At 44.4% G+C, this 19,397-nt stretch overlaps 1 protein-coding gene across 1 annotated transcript in view; it reads left to right on the forward strand.

Annotated features, from left to right (window-relative positions):
- The window catches only part of HTR2C (5-hydroxytryptamine receptor 2C), a 31,310-nt gene extending 12,591 nt beyond the window's left edge, over positions 1-18,719 (forward strand). The window contains exons 2-3 of the mRNA XM_042825283.1: positions 8,555-8,755; positions 17,771-18,719. Of these exons, the coding sequence (XP_042681217.1) occupies positions 8,555-8,755; positions 17,771-18,603 (1,034 nt within the window). The 3' untranslated portion in view covers positions 18,604-18,719. The remainder of the gene's footprint in view (positions 1-8,554; positions 8,756-17,770) is intronic.
- The last annotated feature ends 678 nt before the right edge of the window (positions 18,720-19,397 follow it).

Here is a 19,397-nt window from a genome sequence, read left to right on the forward strand (position 1 = left end):
CTAAATCTCCCCTTACGTAGAAATTATTTACAGTAATAGTAATCTTTAGCATTCTATTTTGTGGTTGCAAGTTGGGCTGTCAAACCCAACGACTGGGTAGTTGCTTGGACTGAAGGGCTGACTCCAGCTTGTGCCGTGTCAGAAATCCTACAGGAGTGGCAGAAGTTCAGTCTGTTGTCAATATCCTGCTCCTGGGCTGAGGAGAGAATCAGTCTGCAGGCTTGTGAATATGAGAAAGGAAGAAACATTGCAACACGCCAACATGAAGCCTGCAAGCTGTCTTCTCTCCGAGATTTAACGTAAGGATGTCTTCAATGTGGTTCTGTTTGTAGCTCAATGCAGGCAGGCTCGATTAGATGAGAGCTTTTAAGTTGGAACTTTCTTGTGCTTACGGAAGTGGAGCAGATCACACCAGGGGGTCTCCTCTTGCACGTCTGTGTCCTGCAGGTGTCTGGGCTGTCTAGGAAAGCTGCTGTGCTGCTGGCAGAGAAATGTGCTTTCCAGCAAGCACCACGTTGCTAATATTGCTTCCAGACCTTGTCCTGCTGTGGAAAATGATTTTCCAGGCCTGTAAAAGGAGCCTTCAGTGTTCCTGTGTGCTCACAAAATGGAGAAGCACCAAATTGCTGGTGTCACTGAGCTCTCTGGGTTATACACTTCCAAATCTGGATGTGTAGTTTCTTCAGGCTACTTCAGCCTGCACTTTCAAGGGAGGTGCCTTCATTCCCTCCTATGGTTACAGAGCTCGAGCATCCTGCATGGGCAGCTATCAACAAGCTGTGTCCAAGTTAAACTGCTCCTCTGCTCTGCCATGGTGATGGTTCTGGGACTGGAATAAGTGAGTAGTACAAAAATCATTGGGCTAGCAAATTATTTCAGCATGAAAGCCACCAAAGATGTTCTATCACTATTCAGGTTCCTACAGCAGAAGTTCTGAAGGGGTGAACTCCAAACTGGTACTTCTCCCACAGTGAAAGGTACATCTGTTCTCATTCAGAAGCAGCCAAGGTGTGGTAGTCAAAAAGGCATTTAGTGATCAGAGGACAGCAGGTGGCACTCATGGATTTGGAGCAGAACTTTTGGGTTTCCTAGAAAACCCTAGAAATAGTATTGTGCAGTTGTTTCTTTGGAGCATTCCCAAAGCTGCCATTTCTGTCTGTGCAAGAGTAAAGAATCAGACATGGCAATGGGCTTGGAGGAAATTAAAAAGGGAATGCATTTTGCAAGTCCTCCTGAGATTTTATTTATTTATTTATTTATTGGTGGGGAATCAACCACTACTCTAAGAAGCCCAACAGTAAAGAAATGTTTCCTACTGACTGGTCTGAACTTCCCCTGATGCAGCTCTGTGCCATTCCTGATCGTCCTGTCATTGGTTCCCAGGTAAACACAGCACCTTCCTCTGCACTTCCCTCTTCAGGGAGAAGAATCAGACATGGCAATGGGCTTGGAGGAAGTTAAAAAGGGAATGCATTTTGCAAGTCCTCCTGAGATATTTGGAATTGGAAACAGACATCTCTGAGCATGACCAAAATACAGCTTATCTCTTTTGCTTGAAGTGATTTCTTGGCTTTGTCAGTTTTACTGAGCACACTTTACCAAAGACTGCTCGTGCTGGCTTTTAACCTCATCAGGCAAGAAGAATGTGACTCACACTGGCAAGCAGCTCAGCCAGATAATTAACCCACTGTTCCTAATAGCTGTCTTGTGGTTGAGGAAGGTGTGCTGCACAGTAAGAAGCAGAGCTGATTCACTGGACAGCTTTGATGTTCCTAAATCCGTCAAAGCACTTAAGCGCATGCTGAACATTGCATTGGGACTGGAGTGCTGTTAGCATGCCACCACACTCAGCATAGCCAAAGTGGTGGCCGTGTCCTGTTCCCATTCTGTAAGCAAACAGGAGGCAAAGCCAGTGGCTGCTTTTGAAATTACACATCTCTCTTTGGCCTCATGTTATGCTCTGTTCCTTGAGATGTGTTTCTTTTCTTCCTTATAAGTAACTCAGTATTGAGGATACGGGGAAAAATACTGACCATAATGCAAGGTGTGCCAGATTGAGAAAATACCTGAAAACACCTTATCTGGATAAATTTGTGTCCTTTCACCAGCACCAGAGCTAGTCCAGGTTCCCAAAGTGGGACAGTCTCAACTTATTTTGGGGGGAAGCATTTCATTTCAGAAAGAGTGATGAGGCACTGGCACGAGTGGAATCACCATCCATGGAGGCGTTCAAGAACAGCAGAGATGTGCCACCGATGAACCTGGTTAGAGGGCATGGTGGGGAAGGTTGGGGTTGGACTTGGTGATCTTAGTGGTCTTTTACAACCTTAATGATTCTATGACTTGGATGTGGGCTGGAGCACAGACACAAGTAAATTCCTTTGTGTAATGTGGCACCATAGCAAAATATCATCTTCTAGGTGCAGATGTTCAAGCGGTGGTCACAAACGTTGTGTCACCCTCCTTCTCTTTCTTGGTCAATTCTTTTACCTTCCACCCCCTTAGTGATCATATTATCCGAGAGCCCACCCTCTGCTGAGCATCTGCTGGGACACTTGGGGGCTCACAGTATTGGAATATAGAGCCTGCTCAGAATATCTGTGACTGCAGCTGGAGTTTCTCTGTGTGGACACTGTGTCCTTGTGTTTGGCTCTGACCAAATACATGTTTGTTAAGGGACTTAAATAGCTTTCTCCAGATAAACACAAACTAAAAGCTTAAGCTCTGATGTAACCCAACATCCAATAGTTCAATATGTCAGAGAAACATCCAATTCCACTCTGTTGGAGATGAAATCAGAAGTATTGGCACTGCTGCCCTTGAGATCAGCTATTCGTACAGCCAGGAATCTGGGTTGCATGAGTGTGGTCTGTTCTGTGGACGTGGTGATAATCTCTGAGAACTGTATGGGTTGAGCAGGACGTTCTGTACTTCTCAGGAACGTGGAGGTTTTCGACACGGCTGGTTGTGTGACTCTCAAGATGATACGAACGTCTCTCAATCATTTCTCTACATAAATTTGAGGGAAATAAATTAGCAAAAAGGAGATATGTAGCTTTACACTTGCTGATATGCTATTTTGGTCTAAGGAATACTTCACTTCCTAGATAAGAGAGAGAAGACTAAAATCATTTAAATTCTTTAGTCCCTTGGGAATAATGCAATGCAATAAAATTAAAGCCCTAGCTTTCTATTTTTGTGAAGCCTGTGGCTTCCATGAAACTTTGTAGTGAATACTGGAAAGTCTGCTTGCATAAAATGCTTCAGTAGCAACAAGTTAGTGGTGACTATGGGATAAAGCAACCTTCAGCATACAATCGTTAAGGTTGGAAGAGACCACTAAGGTCATCAAGCCAATCATCAACCCATCTCCACCATATACCGCATCACTTGGCCATAGGGCAAAGGTTGTTTTTTTCCACAGCCCACAGTAGTGTATTTCCCTGCAGTGGGTAAGAGAATCTTGAAAAGATGCAGAATCTACCAGAAAGTGTCATCTTTTGGCCATGCCTTCCGGGCTGCTCCTCTCAGATACACCAAGGTAGCCTCAATGAACACATTATAAAGAGCCCATGTTTTGTTGCCATTTTAACAGCTGGGAGTGATGCACGGTGCTGGGATTGAGTTTAGTTCAAACATAATGACTTCTTTCCATTTTTAATTCACTTACTTTGAGGCTACCAGTAGTTAAAATGAGGCAGTACATGCCAGAACCCCAATGTAAGAAATAATTCTGTGATTTTTAAGTTTTGATGAAGCCACCAAACAGGGTTAAGAGGGGGTGTATCTGAACTGATAAGCATCTTTAGTTCTTATTCTGCACCTCTTGGTTTTGTGTTTTTCTCAATGTGTGCTTTATATACGTTTATGTATATATATGTAATGCAAATAGATCTATACGTGAACTATATGTACATACTTATATAAAATGTAATCAGGAGCCTTACTCTTCTTCTTCTGTGATTTTGAAGGGTATTTTCCCCTTTGTATCTGTCACAACAGTTACAGAGCGCTAGCCTAACACAATAAATTTCTTCTGAAACCTTTTCCAAACTCCTGTTTATGGCTGGAAAAGAAATGACTGCTGCAGCTCGCTGTGTTTGCCATGAACAATTTTTGAAGTGACAGTGATGAATTTTACATAACTCTTTGCTTTTTTGTGATGTAAGCAGGTGTTTTGTCACCCAGCATCATACCAGCTCTGCCCTGAGCATTGCATTGCATATTCCCTGGAGGTATCCTGGGGCAGATTGTGCTATAAAGCAGTCAGTATGTACAAACAGTAGCAACTTTTCTAAATGTAAATAGAGTGGGCAAGACCATTTGTAGCGTGGGGTGTGTTTGTGTGTGTTTGCCAAATGGTATCTACTCCAGCTGAGCACAGAGAGCTGTGGAAAGCTCATGAGATCGTTTTGGAGCCTTTGGGGAGGAGGAAGAAGGGGCTCTTGTATCAGCTTCAGTCTATTCTGCAATCCCACAGCCATTTCATCCACAGGTTCAAATGCTTTTTTCCAGTTCAGCTGTTCTCCTACAGCCTGGATTAATTGTTTTACCACTGCACGTATTTAATGTTGCTCTCATGTGCTGTGTTTTGGATTGTTCAGCTCCCCTCCTGCTCCTAATTTTGACTCTCGTGCACAATGACCACGACAACGATGTTATGCAACGCTTTTAACCCATATATATAAAACCTCTGTCAAAAGCAATTAAATTTAATTGCTGCCATCTTTCTTGATGGAAAGCACAAAAAAAAAAAATTAAGGGCACTCTCATCTGACGGCAAATTATCTGCAGACAGAGATGGTCTACAACTTTGCCAAAATGCTTTTGATTTTCTGTACTGCCAATGTTTAGTGCCATCTCAGCTGTTCGTTGACACACGGGAACTGCATTTTGCTTGTTCAGCTCATTGAAGTGTGGGAGGTAAATAAAAAAACCCACACCATGGGTTTTTACCATGACTCCTGCTTCAGTATGAATCTTTTGACCCATGTTTCCCATGAGATGAGGAACCTTGGCCACTTGGGTTCCGTGAGATGCTCTTCAGCACTGGAAGCTGAAAATAGGATATGTAGGATGGGATAATAGGTTTCCACGCATTGGTTTTTTATCCTAATCAGAGCCAGAACCTCTGATCTAGAAATAATATCACTGCAATAGACTTCTATATACTTTTCTCTATGAATTTGTCCAGTGGAAACTTCTAGCATCCATAAAATGTCTGGAGGCAGAAAAATCTGCAGTTGGTTCATGCAGTAGGTGAAGAAATATCTCCCTTTGTTCTGGCCTGCTAATTTCCTTCCATCAGGTTTACCAGCCAATGCATTTAATGTTAGACTGATTTCAATGGCAAAGATTAATTCAAAGCACAAAACTTTTCTTCCAAAGAATTCGGGTGTTGCTATCCAGGTGCTTAGCACCGTTTCATTCTTTCCAGAGGCAAATTTAGACTGAGATGCATGCTTTCAATTGGAGATGCATTTACTAAAGCTTAGAAGAGCTGTGGTCCAAGAATTCATTGCACTCAGTGCTCTGCAATTCTAATTATATGGTAATTTCTATCATTTGTGTATGAAATTCTGTGAAATGAGAGAAAATAGAACTAATTAGAGAAATGTTACCTTCTGTAGATAGAGCCGTTTCGAGGATAAGATTGTTTTAAATGTACAACATTGCTTTTTTCAGTCTTTGCATCTTAACTCAGTCACAGGATACTTTCCCTATGTTTTGTAGGTTTATTTCAACAGAAATAGCATCAACTTTTTTTTTCCCTTGGCTCAGATCGCTGGCTTCATGCGCTGTGTAGGTGTTTTTCAAACACACACACCGTGCTTGGAAGCAACTGTGTTCTGAGATAGGATATTATGTCCTGCCCTTCACATCAAGGTGTAATCATGCATGACAAGCTGCCATTCTACACATTTCCAGACATTTTATTATCGCAGATCATTTTAAGAAACTTCCTGGGAAGGTAAAACATCTCCTCACTTATCTGCCTTTTCAGCCAGAAGCGCAACGGAGTGGCTTGGGATGCAGACTGAAAGGGTCAGCCATTAGGAAGGCTCTCAGATCACCTTTGTCTTTACACACATCCTGACAGCTTATCTGGGTGCTAACTCTGGGCACCACTGCTCTCATCTGTTTGCAGCTATGTGTGAGAAAGGACTTTGCTCCAGGGCAGGTGGTGGTTCATGCTGTGCCAGAGCTGACAGCAGAGCACCTCAGCTCTCCCCATGAGTATAAACACGGCTGCTTTTATTCCTCTAAATTCTTTGGGTATAGTGCCATTGCTCAGTCTGCAGCAACAGCAGAAGTAGTTCCAGTGGGAATCAGCTCTGGGAAGTGTTCAGCTAGCTGAAAGGAAGGAACAGAGGCTATTCATCATCCAGCAGCGATGGAAAAGTGGTTGCTGTAGAAACCTTTTCCAGATCTGGTAACTGTCAGGAATCAGAAGGTGCCTGCTGCCGTGGCAGAGCTCCCACACACAGGGCAGCTTGCAGCCTGCTGGGGACATCTGAGGTGTTCTGGCTGCCTGCCTGGAGGGGAGACCCAGCCATCCCATTGGCATCCCTCTGGGCAGAGAGTGCTGCACAGCCACGGTCGCCCCAGATGTGTTTCCCAGTACTGCTCCATCCATCACAGCACATTCCCCAGTGCTTTTCTTCAACTCAGATGCAAAAGCAGCAAGGGGACTGAATGGATTTTAGATTGGGCGGGCAGCAAAAGCTGTGCAAGAGCACCTGTACCACCTGCAGGGGATGAGGCTTGCTCTCCCCTGGAGCATTCATTGAAGTGTGCAGCAGTGCGAGCCTCCTGCTGCTGACAGGGAGCAGAACTGGAATTCAAAGGACATCATTGATAAAACAGCAAATCAGACGTGTATTTACCTAAAGTTCTGAAAATTGCAGATTAATGGCAATGATGTCCTAAGCTCATTGCAACAGAGAGCAGGAGGCTTGGAGTGCGATCATAGCTTCATGAAGTCACAATTTAACCAAGCTCAATGGGTGTTTAGAGCAGAGGTGCTTTTTGAAGTGGAGAGGCTCCATCTGCACAGCACTTAGTTTCCTTTGGTAAGGATCTCTTAAATGCTTGCTGCTTTCATATCCATCCAGTGTCAGTTTCCTATCCATCCAACGTCAGTCCCTCTGGCAGTCATGGTGCAGAATTGCTGGAAGAGCAAGCGTATCTCCCCAGGCCTGAGCTCTTCTGCTGTGGGTTTTGTGAGTTACTCAGAAGTTCTGTGGATTTCCCAGTGCTAAATGAGCTCTTGTGTTTGAGCTGTTCTGCTCTGCTCCCTGAGAAGTGTTCATTGGCTCCATCAGGACAATTCTTAATCATTTCCTCTGCTTCCATTCATCTTATGTTTTTGCATGTAAGGTAATACGGGTCTTTCTTTGTCTGAGTCATTTGTTTCAAAATGTGCTTTCTGAGCCTGATATTTCCCTCTTTCCATTTGGGGTTGATAACATGAAGTAGCAATTTTCTTACTGTAACAGTGGTTCTGTAGTGTGACGTCGCTGGTCCTTGGGGTAGACTTCAAGATTGCTTTAGATATCTGTGCTCTGAATGAAGATACAAGAATATCTCATTATGCAACTATTATGAAATCTCTCATGTTTCCAGCTGCTGTAGATACTGTTGATTTATTTTGCTATGTGTGCTAGAAGCCCAGTGCTTGGCAAGGACGCACCACTGATCTCACGCAATCCATTCTGGGCATTAGCGCACAGGAGTATCATCCAAAAATCAATTTTCTCTGAGCTTTAATTGAAATTCCGGTGCCTCCTGAGGATCTCTCTGGGTCACTTTTATTCTCAAGCCGTGCTTCAGCCCTGAGTAAACTAATTCACAAACACAGGCTCCCAAATCAGCTGTGTGCCAGCTGCTGTCAGACGTGGCTGTCAGTGCTCTCTATTGGTCTGCTTGTTCCTCCAAACAGTACCGCTCAGTTCTACCCCCAAAGCAATTTTTTAGCTTTAGCCACTCAATCCCAGCTGCTACGTGAGGTGGCAAGTATTGCTCTGTTTTTAAGGGAAACCAGCTGGGGAGAATGTTTAAGAGAAGTAGCAAATGTTGGCTGGTGGTTGGACTGTCAGTAGGAGAGCTGTTGGCTACCTGTCTCCTGGGAAGACAGAAATTAAGGAGTAGAATCGATCTGATTAAAGCTCGTATCACCCAGCACTATGTAATCCATTGAAAAACTGTGATTAACCAATGATAATTAAATGGAGTATTGGTAGAACGTGTGGGGAAAAGTGCAAAAGGGGACAGCAATGGGAATGGTCACCTGGAGGCGTTGCCCAATTAATGTCTCTTCATGTTTAACTACTGCCACAATGAGTCTTCGAAAACAGCTGTGTGAAACTGGCTGTGGGTTTGTGGAGCTGGCAGGATACCCCCAGTGGGGTTTCCTTGTCTGCTCCTTGTGCACATACCTCTTTCTGGTACGGTAGAGTGAAAATACCCAAAAGCTCTCGGAAATGATGGCCTAGCTTCCCAAATTATTTCCTTTTCTTTTTTTCCTTTCATTTCTTTTCTCTCTATGTTTCAGATTATGCTTGGCCTTTGCCTAAACAGTTGTGCCCTATATGGATTTCCCTAGATGTGCTCTTTTCAACTGCATCTATAATGCATCTCTGTGCCATCTCTCTTGATCGGTATGTAGCAATACGCAATCCCATTGAGCACAGCCGCTTCAATTCCCGCACCAAGGCTATTATGAAAATTGCTGCAGTTTGGACCATATCCATAGGTAAGCAATGCGGCTCACGATCTTAACTGTGTCTTAATGAATAACAGTCGTCCTCCGATTTTCCTTTAGGATTTTTAAGGGGGTACTCAAATTAATTTACCTGGCCTGCATGACTGAATATAACAGATGATGACTGGGAAATAGAAATCTTTCGTTGTGGTTGGTGGGTGCCAAAAGTGGTCGTTTTCCAGAATCCCACCACTTCCCATGCAGAAGCATTGCTGCTGTGTGCATATCAATATGCCAATAACAAGGGTAATGCAGACGAAAGGAACTGTAATACTGCAGTGTAAACAAAGCAGAAAATAGCATTAGCAAAGAATCTGAACATAAAACCCGGCCAACACAAATGAGGTCTGCGCTGCTGTTGCCGCAGTTAAACTTCTTGCAGTTTAAGTAAGGCAGTGTGGACCTGAAGGCAGCTAACTGCCAGGTATTTATTGCCTCTGGTGCAGGCTTTATAGCCTGTATTACATTCCACTGCATCCAGATTGTTGCTGGGGCTGAGCTAGAGAGTTGGAAGTCGTAGTGAATGAGGAGCAGGCATAAAAGATGACAATTTTGTGTTACCTTGATAAGAAAAAAAAAGAAGTGGTAAATAAAGCAGCAGTAAAATAGATAAGAAAAGGAAAAATGATAGCAAGATGATGGTAGTATTTTTTATTATGCGAAGAAAAACATTTGGGGTAGAATTATTTTCATGCGGTCTAGAAAAGAGACATTTGGGGCAAGGTGAGAAAGGTTGGATGACCTCTTCCTTCTGTTGCATTGCCTTTTTTTTTTTTTTTTTTTTTTTTTTTTGCTTGAATAAAAAGCAGCCTGACAAGTATTTAATGTTTACCTTTCCTTTCGTAAAGCAGTTGTCAGTTCCTGAGTGGTATTTCGAGGAAAACAATGCTTCAGGTGCTTGAACTTCTCCTGGTTTTTGCTTTCCAGTTGTAGTGTGATCCTTGATGTCTGGGTGCTGCAGGGCCTGCTTCTGAAGAAGCTTGTCAAGGAAAATGCTGACGGAAACAAGGAAAAAAAGAGAGGAAATACGCCTTCTCTCTTCATGAGTGTAACAGGAACATGTTGGGAACACATTTTCATGTGGTACAGGCCTGCTGTATGTGTAACGTAACCCGCAGCAAAATTGCATTGGATTTAATAAATTCATTCTGGGATAGGAAAGAAAGGTGCTGAATTCAGTGCATGAGCGTTTGCATGCAGACAGCCTCCCCTGCAGGACCCTCAGGCAAAGCCAGCTCTGAGCTCATGCAGCATTTTGCACTGGAGCTCCAAGAGAGCAGCCAGCAGCCAGCAGGGCCCTTCATCTGTCAGCAGCATCAAGCAGCACATTGCAGAAGCCCACGGATGGGACCATTCTGCTCCCACTACTGGAGCAAACTTGCACATTTTTGCCTGCATGCTGCAGATGTATCCTTGGATAAGCTTGCTGCTGAACGTGGGCGCCTGCACAAGGCATTTTGAGGGCTGAGCTGTGGTTTGGATGGTGGGTCCAAATGAAATCAGATGAAGAATACTTCATGTGTAGCTCACTGAGTAAGCAGACTGGCACACAGCTCTGGGGCCTGAGCAAATAGATGGAAAGCAGGTGTAGGGCTGCTTCTTCCTGGAGTTACTGAGGGTGGGGATGGCTCAGGATGATGGAAATCAGGAGCACTGCAGGCTCTACTGTTCTCTGAGCGCAAAAGTACTGAACTGGGAAAGGTAAGGTGATTTTGTTCTGTTGCGGTGTTGAATTGCTTCACTGCTGCCTAGATGTCTTGTGTGGTGTTGAGCACTCTGCATTCACAATAGGGTGTGAAAAGAGCTTGGAAAGGAGCTGGAAGGGCACTTTTCTTTCGACGCATGGCTTCTGAGCCATCAGTGAGACACTGGGTGCTGATTTAATCCCCAGCATCCAGAGGCTTTTAGGAAGAAGCTGTGAGCGATCTCTCAGCAGATGTCTGCATTGTCTGGATTCTGGTGATGTTTTGCTCATCCCTTTTGCTGTAGATACAGCTGATCCATGGAAGTCTTTCCTTGCATGCCTTTTTGTGAAGATGGAGTCAGAATCAATAATTCTGTTCAGGATGTGGAGCAGCAGGGCGCTGAAATGCTGCTGGTTTTCTGTCCTCCCCAATTCATGTGATAGCATTTATCTATCTACTCAGACTTTCTCAATGAGGTTGTATTAGCAGGGAAAGAAAAGCACTCTTGGTATGTCTCTAGCTTATTTAGCATAACTATTTTAACTTCATAAACCAATGCAGAATTGTGACAGACAAAGGAATCAACTGAACATGAAATGAAAGAGAAGAACCTGCCTCAGGTTTGTTACACACCAGTTCCACCCCACCTGTCACTTGTTAAGACCTTATGAAAACTCACACCACTCTCAGGAGGATGAAGTGGGTTGAGCAAATTCACCCCCCTTCAGTGTCAGTATCACAAAATAATCTGTGCATCACGGCAGGAAATCAAGTAACAGTTCCTAAATAGAACAAAGTTCGGACCAGTCAGTTTGTATTTCCCAAATTCTGCTTCAGTTGGACCAAAGAAGCTTTTAAATATATCCCAAGTAAAGAATCCTGAATTCTGTTCCCCGATCAGAGTGTAAAATCAGAAGGCAAAAGCATGGCATCTCTCTGAATAGAGGAGTTCTGCATTCCATTTTCCTGAAATATTAATGCTGGCAGCAAAATATATGATAGAGGTTCTTTGATCACTGAGCTATGAATTTGGCAGGTTGCACAAGCCGAAACTCATGGCTGGATTTTGAAGCAGAGGAACACGAGAGGTCCTCCCGTCTGTTGGCAATTGCTTTGCAAATGGATCTGTTCCAATGTCCTCTTTGTTCTGCATCTAAAGTGCGTCACAGTCAGCTGCCCTGTGTCTGAGCAAACAGAACCAAAGCCACATTCTGTGTCTGGGTGGAGAAAAGTGGGTGCTGTGGAGTGCTGGGCTGAGTGCCTTGTGAACAGGGCTTTCATGACAGTGCTCTGCAGAAGCTGCAAATAGAAATGTAGGCAACGGAAATGGCCACACAATTGAAAGTGAAAATAAACTATGGCGATGAGCTTGCTGGCAGAATTGGGATGTTTCCTGGCTTCGGGCTTTGCACTGTTGCAGGTGGAAAGGTTTACACTAAAACGTGTACCTGACTCTCTTATCCTGCCCTGAGAAAGGTGACCTTGGGCCATTTTTCCTGTTAGATTAAAGGGAGAGAGAAGATCTCCATGCAGCATTTGGAAGGGGCAGTGAGGCAGCCAGACTACATGCACACATCATGATAGAGGGAAAAGCATTAAAGTACCATCAAAGATGCAGGCTGTGCAGCCTCCTTCATACATGTCATCCTAACAGTGTCCTTACGGGGCTTTCAGCTCTCAGCTGAGTCTCTCCCTGTCACACTTGATGGAACATTTTTAGAGTGGCATTGCTGGTATTAGAAGGAGTTGTATTTTTTTTACAGGCTAAAGACAGATATTGCATGGAAATGATGGCTGAGGCTGCTAGGAGCTGCCATTCAGCTGTTCTTGGGAATGAGATCGCGCACCCATGTGTTTGTTTGCAGACTTCAGGCCCCAGAGAGCAAACAAAGCTTTGGACAGATATCATGGAAGAGTTGGCCAAAACACCACTAATGGGGGAGTCAACCATTGGAGAGTCTAATGCACTCCTAGGATTTTGCTGAGACCTTTCTTACTAAGCAGGATTGTTCTATTTGTGGCCTATCCCTTGGTCATTACCTTGCTTTATGGCTTAGAATGCAGCACTAAGGCTTCTTCTGCCTTCGTTTCCCATCTGTTTAAATTGTCTACAAGGTTGTTTTCTCTGAAGCCATTCTTCTGCCTGAGCTGCTGTAGCTTGATTCCCAAGGGAGCATCAATCTCTCTGGCACATCAGCAGCAGTTATTGGGGTGATGAAGACCATAGCAGTTGAAAAGCTGAGTTTGTAGCAAGGGAACTGCCTTGGCATTTCTTTATGGACGCTGAACTTAGTTTGATTTTGACATCAAACCCCAGTGAAATATTTTACCATAGAGAGCAGCAGGTGGTGACAGTCTGTGTTTTGTGCAGAAGATGGATTGACCATCCTAGCAGATGCACTCCTGGGCAAAAGGGAGACACTGCTGTGTCCTACTTGAGGTTGCTGCTCCTGGGCATGAGGTCAGGAATTGCTGTGTGATTTTAGCGAAGCAAGAGAACTAACTTAGCAAAATAGAGGGGCAGGTGGGAAAGTCATTTATTTCTTTTGTCTTCTACTGTCATTTACTAGTTTTCCTTCTGGGCTTGGGTTGTTCAGCGCTCTTACAAGGTTTAAGTAAAGGTCAGCAGCTTGCTCAGGCACAGGCAGTAATTGCTTTCCTCTGTTTGCAGTTGTGCTCTTTGCAGGCAGGGAGATCCTTCGAAGTTCTGCCCTCTTTTATCTTTGCCTTTAAACCAACACAGGGCTGGCACCATTGTTCTGTTAGAACACTTTGATAAAATCAGGCCTAATCCATCCCTGAAGGTGCGTTGTTGCTGCATTAGCACATGAAATGCACTGCAATTAGTCTGCTGACATATGGGGAATATGGAATTTGTATGTTTTTGAATGCTTCAAAAGATGACATCCTTCAATTTGCTGCTGAAGAGCTTGCTTCCTGAAAACCAGTGCCTTTTCTTTCTTAATGCAAGTCAAGAGGCTGCTGTCTGCTGGGGTTTGTGCTGCTCACTGTCTGTTAGTTATTATTAGAGAAGCATGCAGGCATTTTGCAAGACACTTCAGTTAAGAAACCAAACAGAATTATTTTAGTGTTCTTTTTTTCTGAAAGTCTTTGGAGAGTCAGTTCTTTAATACTAATGCAGGGTTACAGCAGCTGCTAACATTCAGGTCAACCTACTAATAAGTATGAGGGCAAAGAAATGGACTTAAACAGGCAGCATTTATCATGGACAGCAGTGTTCTTGCCTTTGCAGCATAGGCAGCTGTTGTGACAGCCATAGGCTGTATGCCTGGCACACATCTCTTTCTCTCTGTTTCACCTGCAGTCCAGACCTGGGGCCCTCAGTACAAGAAAGATGCAGAGCTCTCGGAATGAGTCCAGAGGAGGGCCACTAAGATGATCAGAGAGCTGGAGCACCTCTCCTGTGAAAGAGGGAACTGGGCTTGTTTAGCTTGGAGCAGAGAAGGCTCTGGGCAGACCTCATTGTGGCCTTCCAGTACTTGAAGGGAGCGTATAAACAGGAGAGGGAATGGCTGTTTACGAGGGTGGATGGTGATGGGACAAGGGGAATGGTTTTAAACTGAGACAGGGAGGCTTTGGTTAGATCTTAGGAGGAAGTTTTTCACAGAGGATGATGAGGCACTGGAACAGGTTGCCCAAAGGAGGCTGTGGATGCCCCATCTCTGGAGGCATTCAAGGCCAGGCTGGATGTGGCTCTGGGCAGCCTGGTCTGCTGGTTGGTGACCCTGCACATAGCAGGGGGTTGGAATTGGATGAGCATTGTGCTCCTTTTCAACCTGGGTGATTCTGTGATATTCTATGATATCTTTTCATCGTGTACAAATGCCAAGAGGGTGATGGTGAGGGCCAAAGCCCACCTGCGTTAGCAGAGCCCTCACCATCATTCATAGCAGGCTTTGGATCCATTTCTGACACAGGAAGGGCTCCCAGCACCCCCAGGTATGAGCAGAAAAACATTTCTCCACTTTTGTTCAACACTGAGAATCCCACATGTGGAAAGGCAAAGTAAACAGCGGGCTCATGTTTCCTTTACTGAGATTGTTATCCCTGAAGGAAATCAAATCTCTTCTCATACAAGAATGTTGTGAAACAGAATGAGAATTATTTCCTTTCTTAGCGGAAAAAAGCCATGAAAAACTCCACCTTTCCAGTAATCTCCATCAGTCTCATAGGCTTTCATGAAAGAAAACAAGTTATTGAACACAAACACAGTATTGTTTTTCATTTACTCCTACATTTCATGACTGTCAGTTATACATTCAGATTTTTTACCTGGCTTTTTCTGGAACACGTTGAGGAAATGTTTTACAAAGCCATATTGGTAATCATTTGGGTTTTGTTTTATTAATTGTGAATCTGTGGAGAGCATCTGTTACTCTGTGTCTGCAGCATTGTCTTGGCCCTGTTTGATGAGCTACTCTGCTGGCTTGAGAACAGTTCTGATGATGACAAGAAGCAGCAATGGTAGAACTGCTGTAAGGATGGTGATTAGTGTGCCAGCTTGGTGCAAGGATGAGGTCTGGGGGACGTTCTGCAGCAGGGCTCAGAGCTGAGCAGTGGTTGGCTCAGCCCCTGTGCTGGAGGAGTGAGGTTGGCTGCCCTCTGAGCAGATGATCTCTGTTCTTAAACTGCGAACGGTGGCAGCTACAGCATTAGTACTGTGGGTGATTCGGTTCAAGAGGAGTATAATGCCTTCTCTGTGCTCGTTCCAACAGCTGAATTGAAACAAGGCAGGGACTCCTGCTTACCTTCGTTCAGATGCCACAGGGATGCTTACTGGTATACGCAGCACACGGTGATCGGGGTAAGCTATTAAAACCAAGGTCAGGCTGTGAGCTGTGGCTGCAAGGAGATTTGTGCATTTGGGATTGTGGCAGCTGTGATGTTGTAGGAACCCTCCCACAGAAGGAAACCTCTCTGGGGTATCTGAGACCTTCACAGCCCTTCACTTCTCTCTGCTGGGGGTGTAGAGTTGCTCCCATTGCCCAACAGACTCGGTTCCCCCTGGGGATAGATTGTGGGGTGAATCAGTGATAAGGCTCATATTAAAGAGTTCAATTTATGAAGCTATGATTAAAACATGTACCTGCTGTAACAAAATGAGCTGCAAAGGAGAAGTGTGAGGCATTTGAGATGAGATGAATGCTGCCTGTTCATCAGTAGTGCTGTAGGATAGCCGGCAGCTGAATGAATACAAGTTGGCAAGCTCCTTGGAGGGCATCTTTCCTCCTCCTGCTGTTTAATAATGGGATTTGCCTGGATAGGAGGAAGGAGCAAGCAAAGACCTGGTGATCACTCTTTTCTGTGCTTTCTCTATTTTAAATCCCACTTTGTTATGAAGGAGGTGGCAGGCATTTTCCCATTACCACTGCTACCTCCTTGTTCCCTGTGGTCAGTGCTGGGGAATCTCATGCTCACACAGAGATTTAGAATGCCATCAGCACTCCTGACTTGTATATATACTCATCATACCCCAGAACTAGATCATTCTTCCTGAACGTACTTTGTGTGTGGCCGTGAGGTGAAACCTCATCTCATTTCCTTTGATGAAAGCAATAACACTAAATTCCATGATGAATACTTCATGAATAAGCCTGTATTCCTTTCTGTGGTTTGTTTCAAGGGATATGTGTTTTACAAGACTCTAAAGTATAAAGCTACACATGTAAATACAATCCCAGCATAATGTCATTGATTTAAATCAGATTTTTTCTTTGTGCAAAGGCTGTTTGGTCCACCTCCCACCGTTTTTGGGATGTCTGGTATTTGATGGAGCCAAAGCATCAGAAAGAGGCATTTAACAATGAAGAGTCAGTGTCATGATTGGCTGAAGGTTATTTCAGTTACAGACTTGGTACAGGCAAGTTAAAAGATATGTTAGAGAGGAAGCAAGTACCTTGCTAAGGGTAAGCTGATAAGCAGTAGTGGGATTATCACTTGGGTTAAGGAGCGCATGCTGTAATCACAGGAGGCATTTATATTCATTACTTTTCGAGAAGAAATTCCTTCACTGACTTACTGGCAAATGGTAATTATATGGTAATGACAGATTGCAGATGTATTCTTCAGAATCTTGGAAAACACTTAGCTGGAATGGGAAAAATGCCCTGGTTAATATCTTTAGCATGTTACTCTCTCTCTCTTTAGAAATTCAGACTCTCAGAGGAATAGCTCTAAGACATGTGCTGCTCACAGCTATCCAAAAAAAGCCAGCCAGACACAGCAGTGACCTCAACATCAGTTATTGTTGGGGAGAAGGAAGAGCATGGCCAGCCCTACAGATATGTGTAGAAGGAGAGCCCGTGGCCAGGCAGGAGCTATGGGAGAAGCAATGGGGGAACAAGAGCCATTCTGCTGCTCCTTTCTGCTCATTCTGAGCCATGATGATCTAGCTAGATCTGGCCCACCGTGTCTCTTCTGACATGTACATAGGTAAAGAGATTCCAAAACATTTTGTTGTTGCTTCTGGCTATGTGTAGACAGATTTCCTTGGAAGGCTTCAAGTCTCTTCCGATGTGGGACTGAGATCCCACGTGCCAAAGAGTTCAGCAGCATGGACACAGCTGTCTGCAGAGACCCTCTGGGCAGGACTCCTGCTGCTGCTCCAGGTCTGCCTGATGTCCTGAAATCCAGGACAAACCAGCTGCGCCTTTGGTAGGAATTTGAAGTAGGGTTGCTTGTAGTGCTTATCAGTTTCATGCTGTTTGTGGATGAATGTCTGGGCAGGCAGGGCATGCAGGGATCACTCTCTGCTTGCACCGCAATAAGGACCCAGAAAGCTGGGAGCTTTTCTTTCAGATGTCCATGTTGCCGTGGTAAAAGTAGCCATTTTTCTATCAGGATTATTTTAATGTCTTAACCAAACGTGTTTCCAATTCTTCATTCTTTTGCCTTTTGATCATTTTCTTTTGTAATATTCACTAATATCTACTCTGTGCCCGTGATTTCAAAAGCCCCCAGAGCAGCGTCCGGCTGTGACACAGCAATGGGATGACTGTCATTTCTACACCAACGAAGACTAGAAAAAGTGCTTGACAGAGCAGTTGTGTTGGTTTTGCTGTGTTGCTGTGGAGCACAGCGAAGTTGTAATTGCTCCCAGTGAAGGGTGCTCACACCCTGGAGCTGCAGTCTGTGGAGTGTTGTTACATGAGGTTTTATCTTCCACGTGGAAGTAATAACTTCTCTTTCAGGCAGTCTTAGGCAGTGAGCTAAATGCATGCAGGATGTGCACCTTCTGTGCTCCCTCTTTGGAGCCCTGTCTGTCCTGTTGACCATGTCTTTTTCGTTCTTGTTCTTCTAGGGATATCTATGCCCATTCCAGTCATTGGTTTGCAGGATGACTCCAGAGTGTTCATCAATGGGACCTGCGTCCTCAATGATGAGAACTTTGTCCTCATTGGGTCTTTCATGGCGTTCTTCATCCCTCTCATCATCATGGTGATCACATATTGCCTGACCGTCCAGGTGCTGCAGAGACAGGCCACAGTGTTCATGTGTGGAGAGGTGCCCAAGCAGAGGAGAAGCAGCGTGAACTGCCTCAAGAAAGAAAACAACACAGAGCACATTTCGATGCTTCACAACCACGAAGGGGCATCGCATTTGAACTCTCCTGTGAGTAAGGAGGCAGTGCTTTTTCGGAAAGGAACTATGCAGTCCATCAACAATGAGCGAAGAGCCTCCAAGGTCCTGGGCATCGTTTTCTTTTTGTTTCTCATCATGTGGTGCCCATTCTTCATCACCAACGTCATGTCCGTCCTTTGCAAGGAAGCCTGCGATAAAGACCTCTTGAGCGAGCTCCTCGACGTGTTTGTTTGGGTGGGGTATGTTTGCTCAGGGGTTAATCCCCTCGTATACACACTCTTCAATAAAACCTACCGCAGGGCTTTCTCCAGTTATATCCGCTGCCAATACAAGACCAGCAAAAAATCAGCACTGCGACAGAATCAGTGCCTGAATGTTGCTTCGACAGCTTTATACGGGAAAGATCTGACTTTAACTAGTTATCGAAATGGCAATGAGCTCAACAGCATGGAACTAGATGAAGCTGAGGAGGGCCTTGAAATGCAACCGGGGACCTCAGAGCTCTCCATAAACAGCTGTAATGTTGTGAGCGAAAGAGTGAGCTGTGTGTAAAGGTGGCTCACGCACCTTCGACTACGGGCCATCTGTGGCCAAAACACATTGTATAAAAATGTAAGCGTTGGTCAATGGACGATGTAAATACTGCATTCTGAACAAAGATTTTTTTTAAGGAGAAAAAAAAAAAAAGAGATTTGTCTTTCCAGTCCAGTACTTAAAATCATATATATTAATATTCTGCAGTGAAGTTTAAGGTTCTATATTTACTGTTAATACTAGATCAGATCTAGTTACTTTGCATATGTCATGGACAAAATGTTTGAATTCTTCTTCCAGTGCATGAACAAAAATGCTGAATATTTATCTCAGGTGGCATTTGCTGGAGTCCAGAATGGCACGTTAATAGTTATATATCAAATACATGCTATTAGACTTGGTCAGTATAACTTTCTTTTTCAAGTTGACAGTAAATATATACTTTAAATCCTCACCCCTATTTGTGCCGTGTAAAGAGTGTACAGAAACCTGGCAGAGACAGCACGAGAGCTGTAGGCAGCTGTCCAGGTGTGTCGTGGTAAGAGTCGTGGCTCGCTTGCATCCTGGGGCAGCATTTCACTTCTAGGGACCATCCTGCTGCTTCCTCTCCATTCACCAGTTTGATCCTAGGTTGGGAATGTGTTTCTGGTGTGGTGTTGGGATCGCTTGCAAACTTGGAGGGGAAGCATGGGAAAGAGAGCCAACTTGTTATCTGCTTTAACCATTTTAAAAATGAAGGGTGTCAGATTTGTAAAATGCCCTCTCTTGTTCTTGTAGACTCCCATGTACTCCAGGATGGGGGAAGCAGTACT

Source organism: Centrocercus urophasianus, unplaced genomic scaffold (assembly GCF_019232065.1).
Source record: "Centrocercus urophasianus isolate 14NV4802_14NV808 unplaced genomic scaffold, USGS_Curo_1.0 seq_24, whole genome shotgun sequence".
NCBI classification, from domain to species: domain Eukaryota; kingdom Metazoa; phylum Chordata; class Aves; order Galliformes; family Phasianidae; genus Centrocercus; species Centrocercus urophasianus.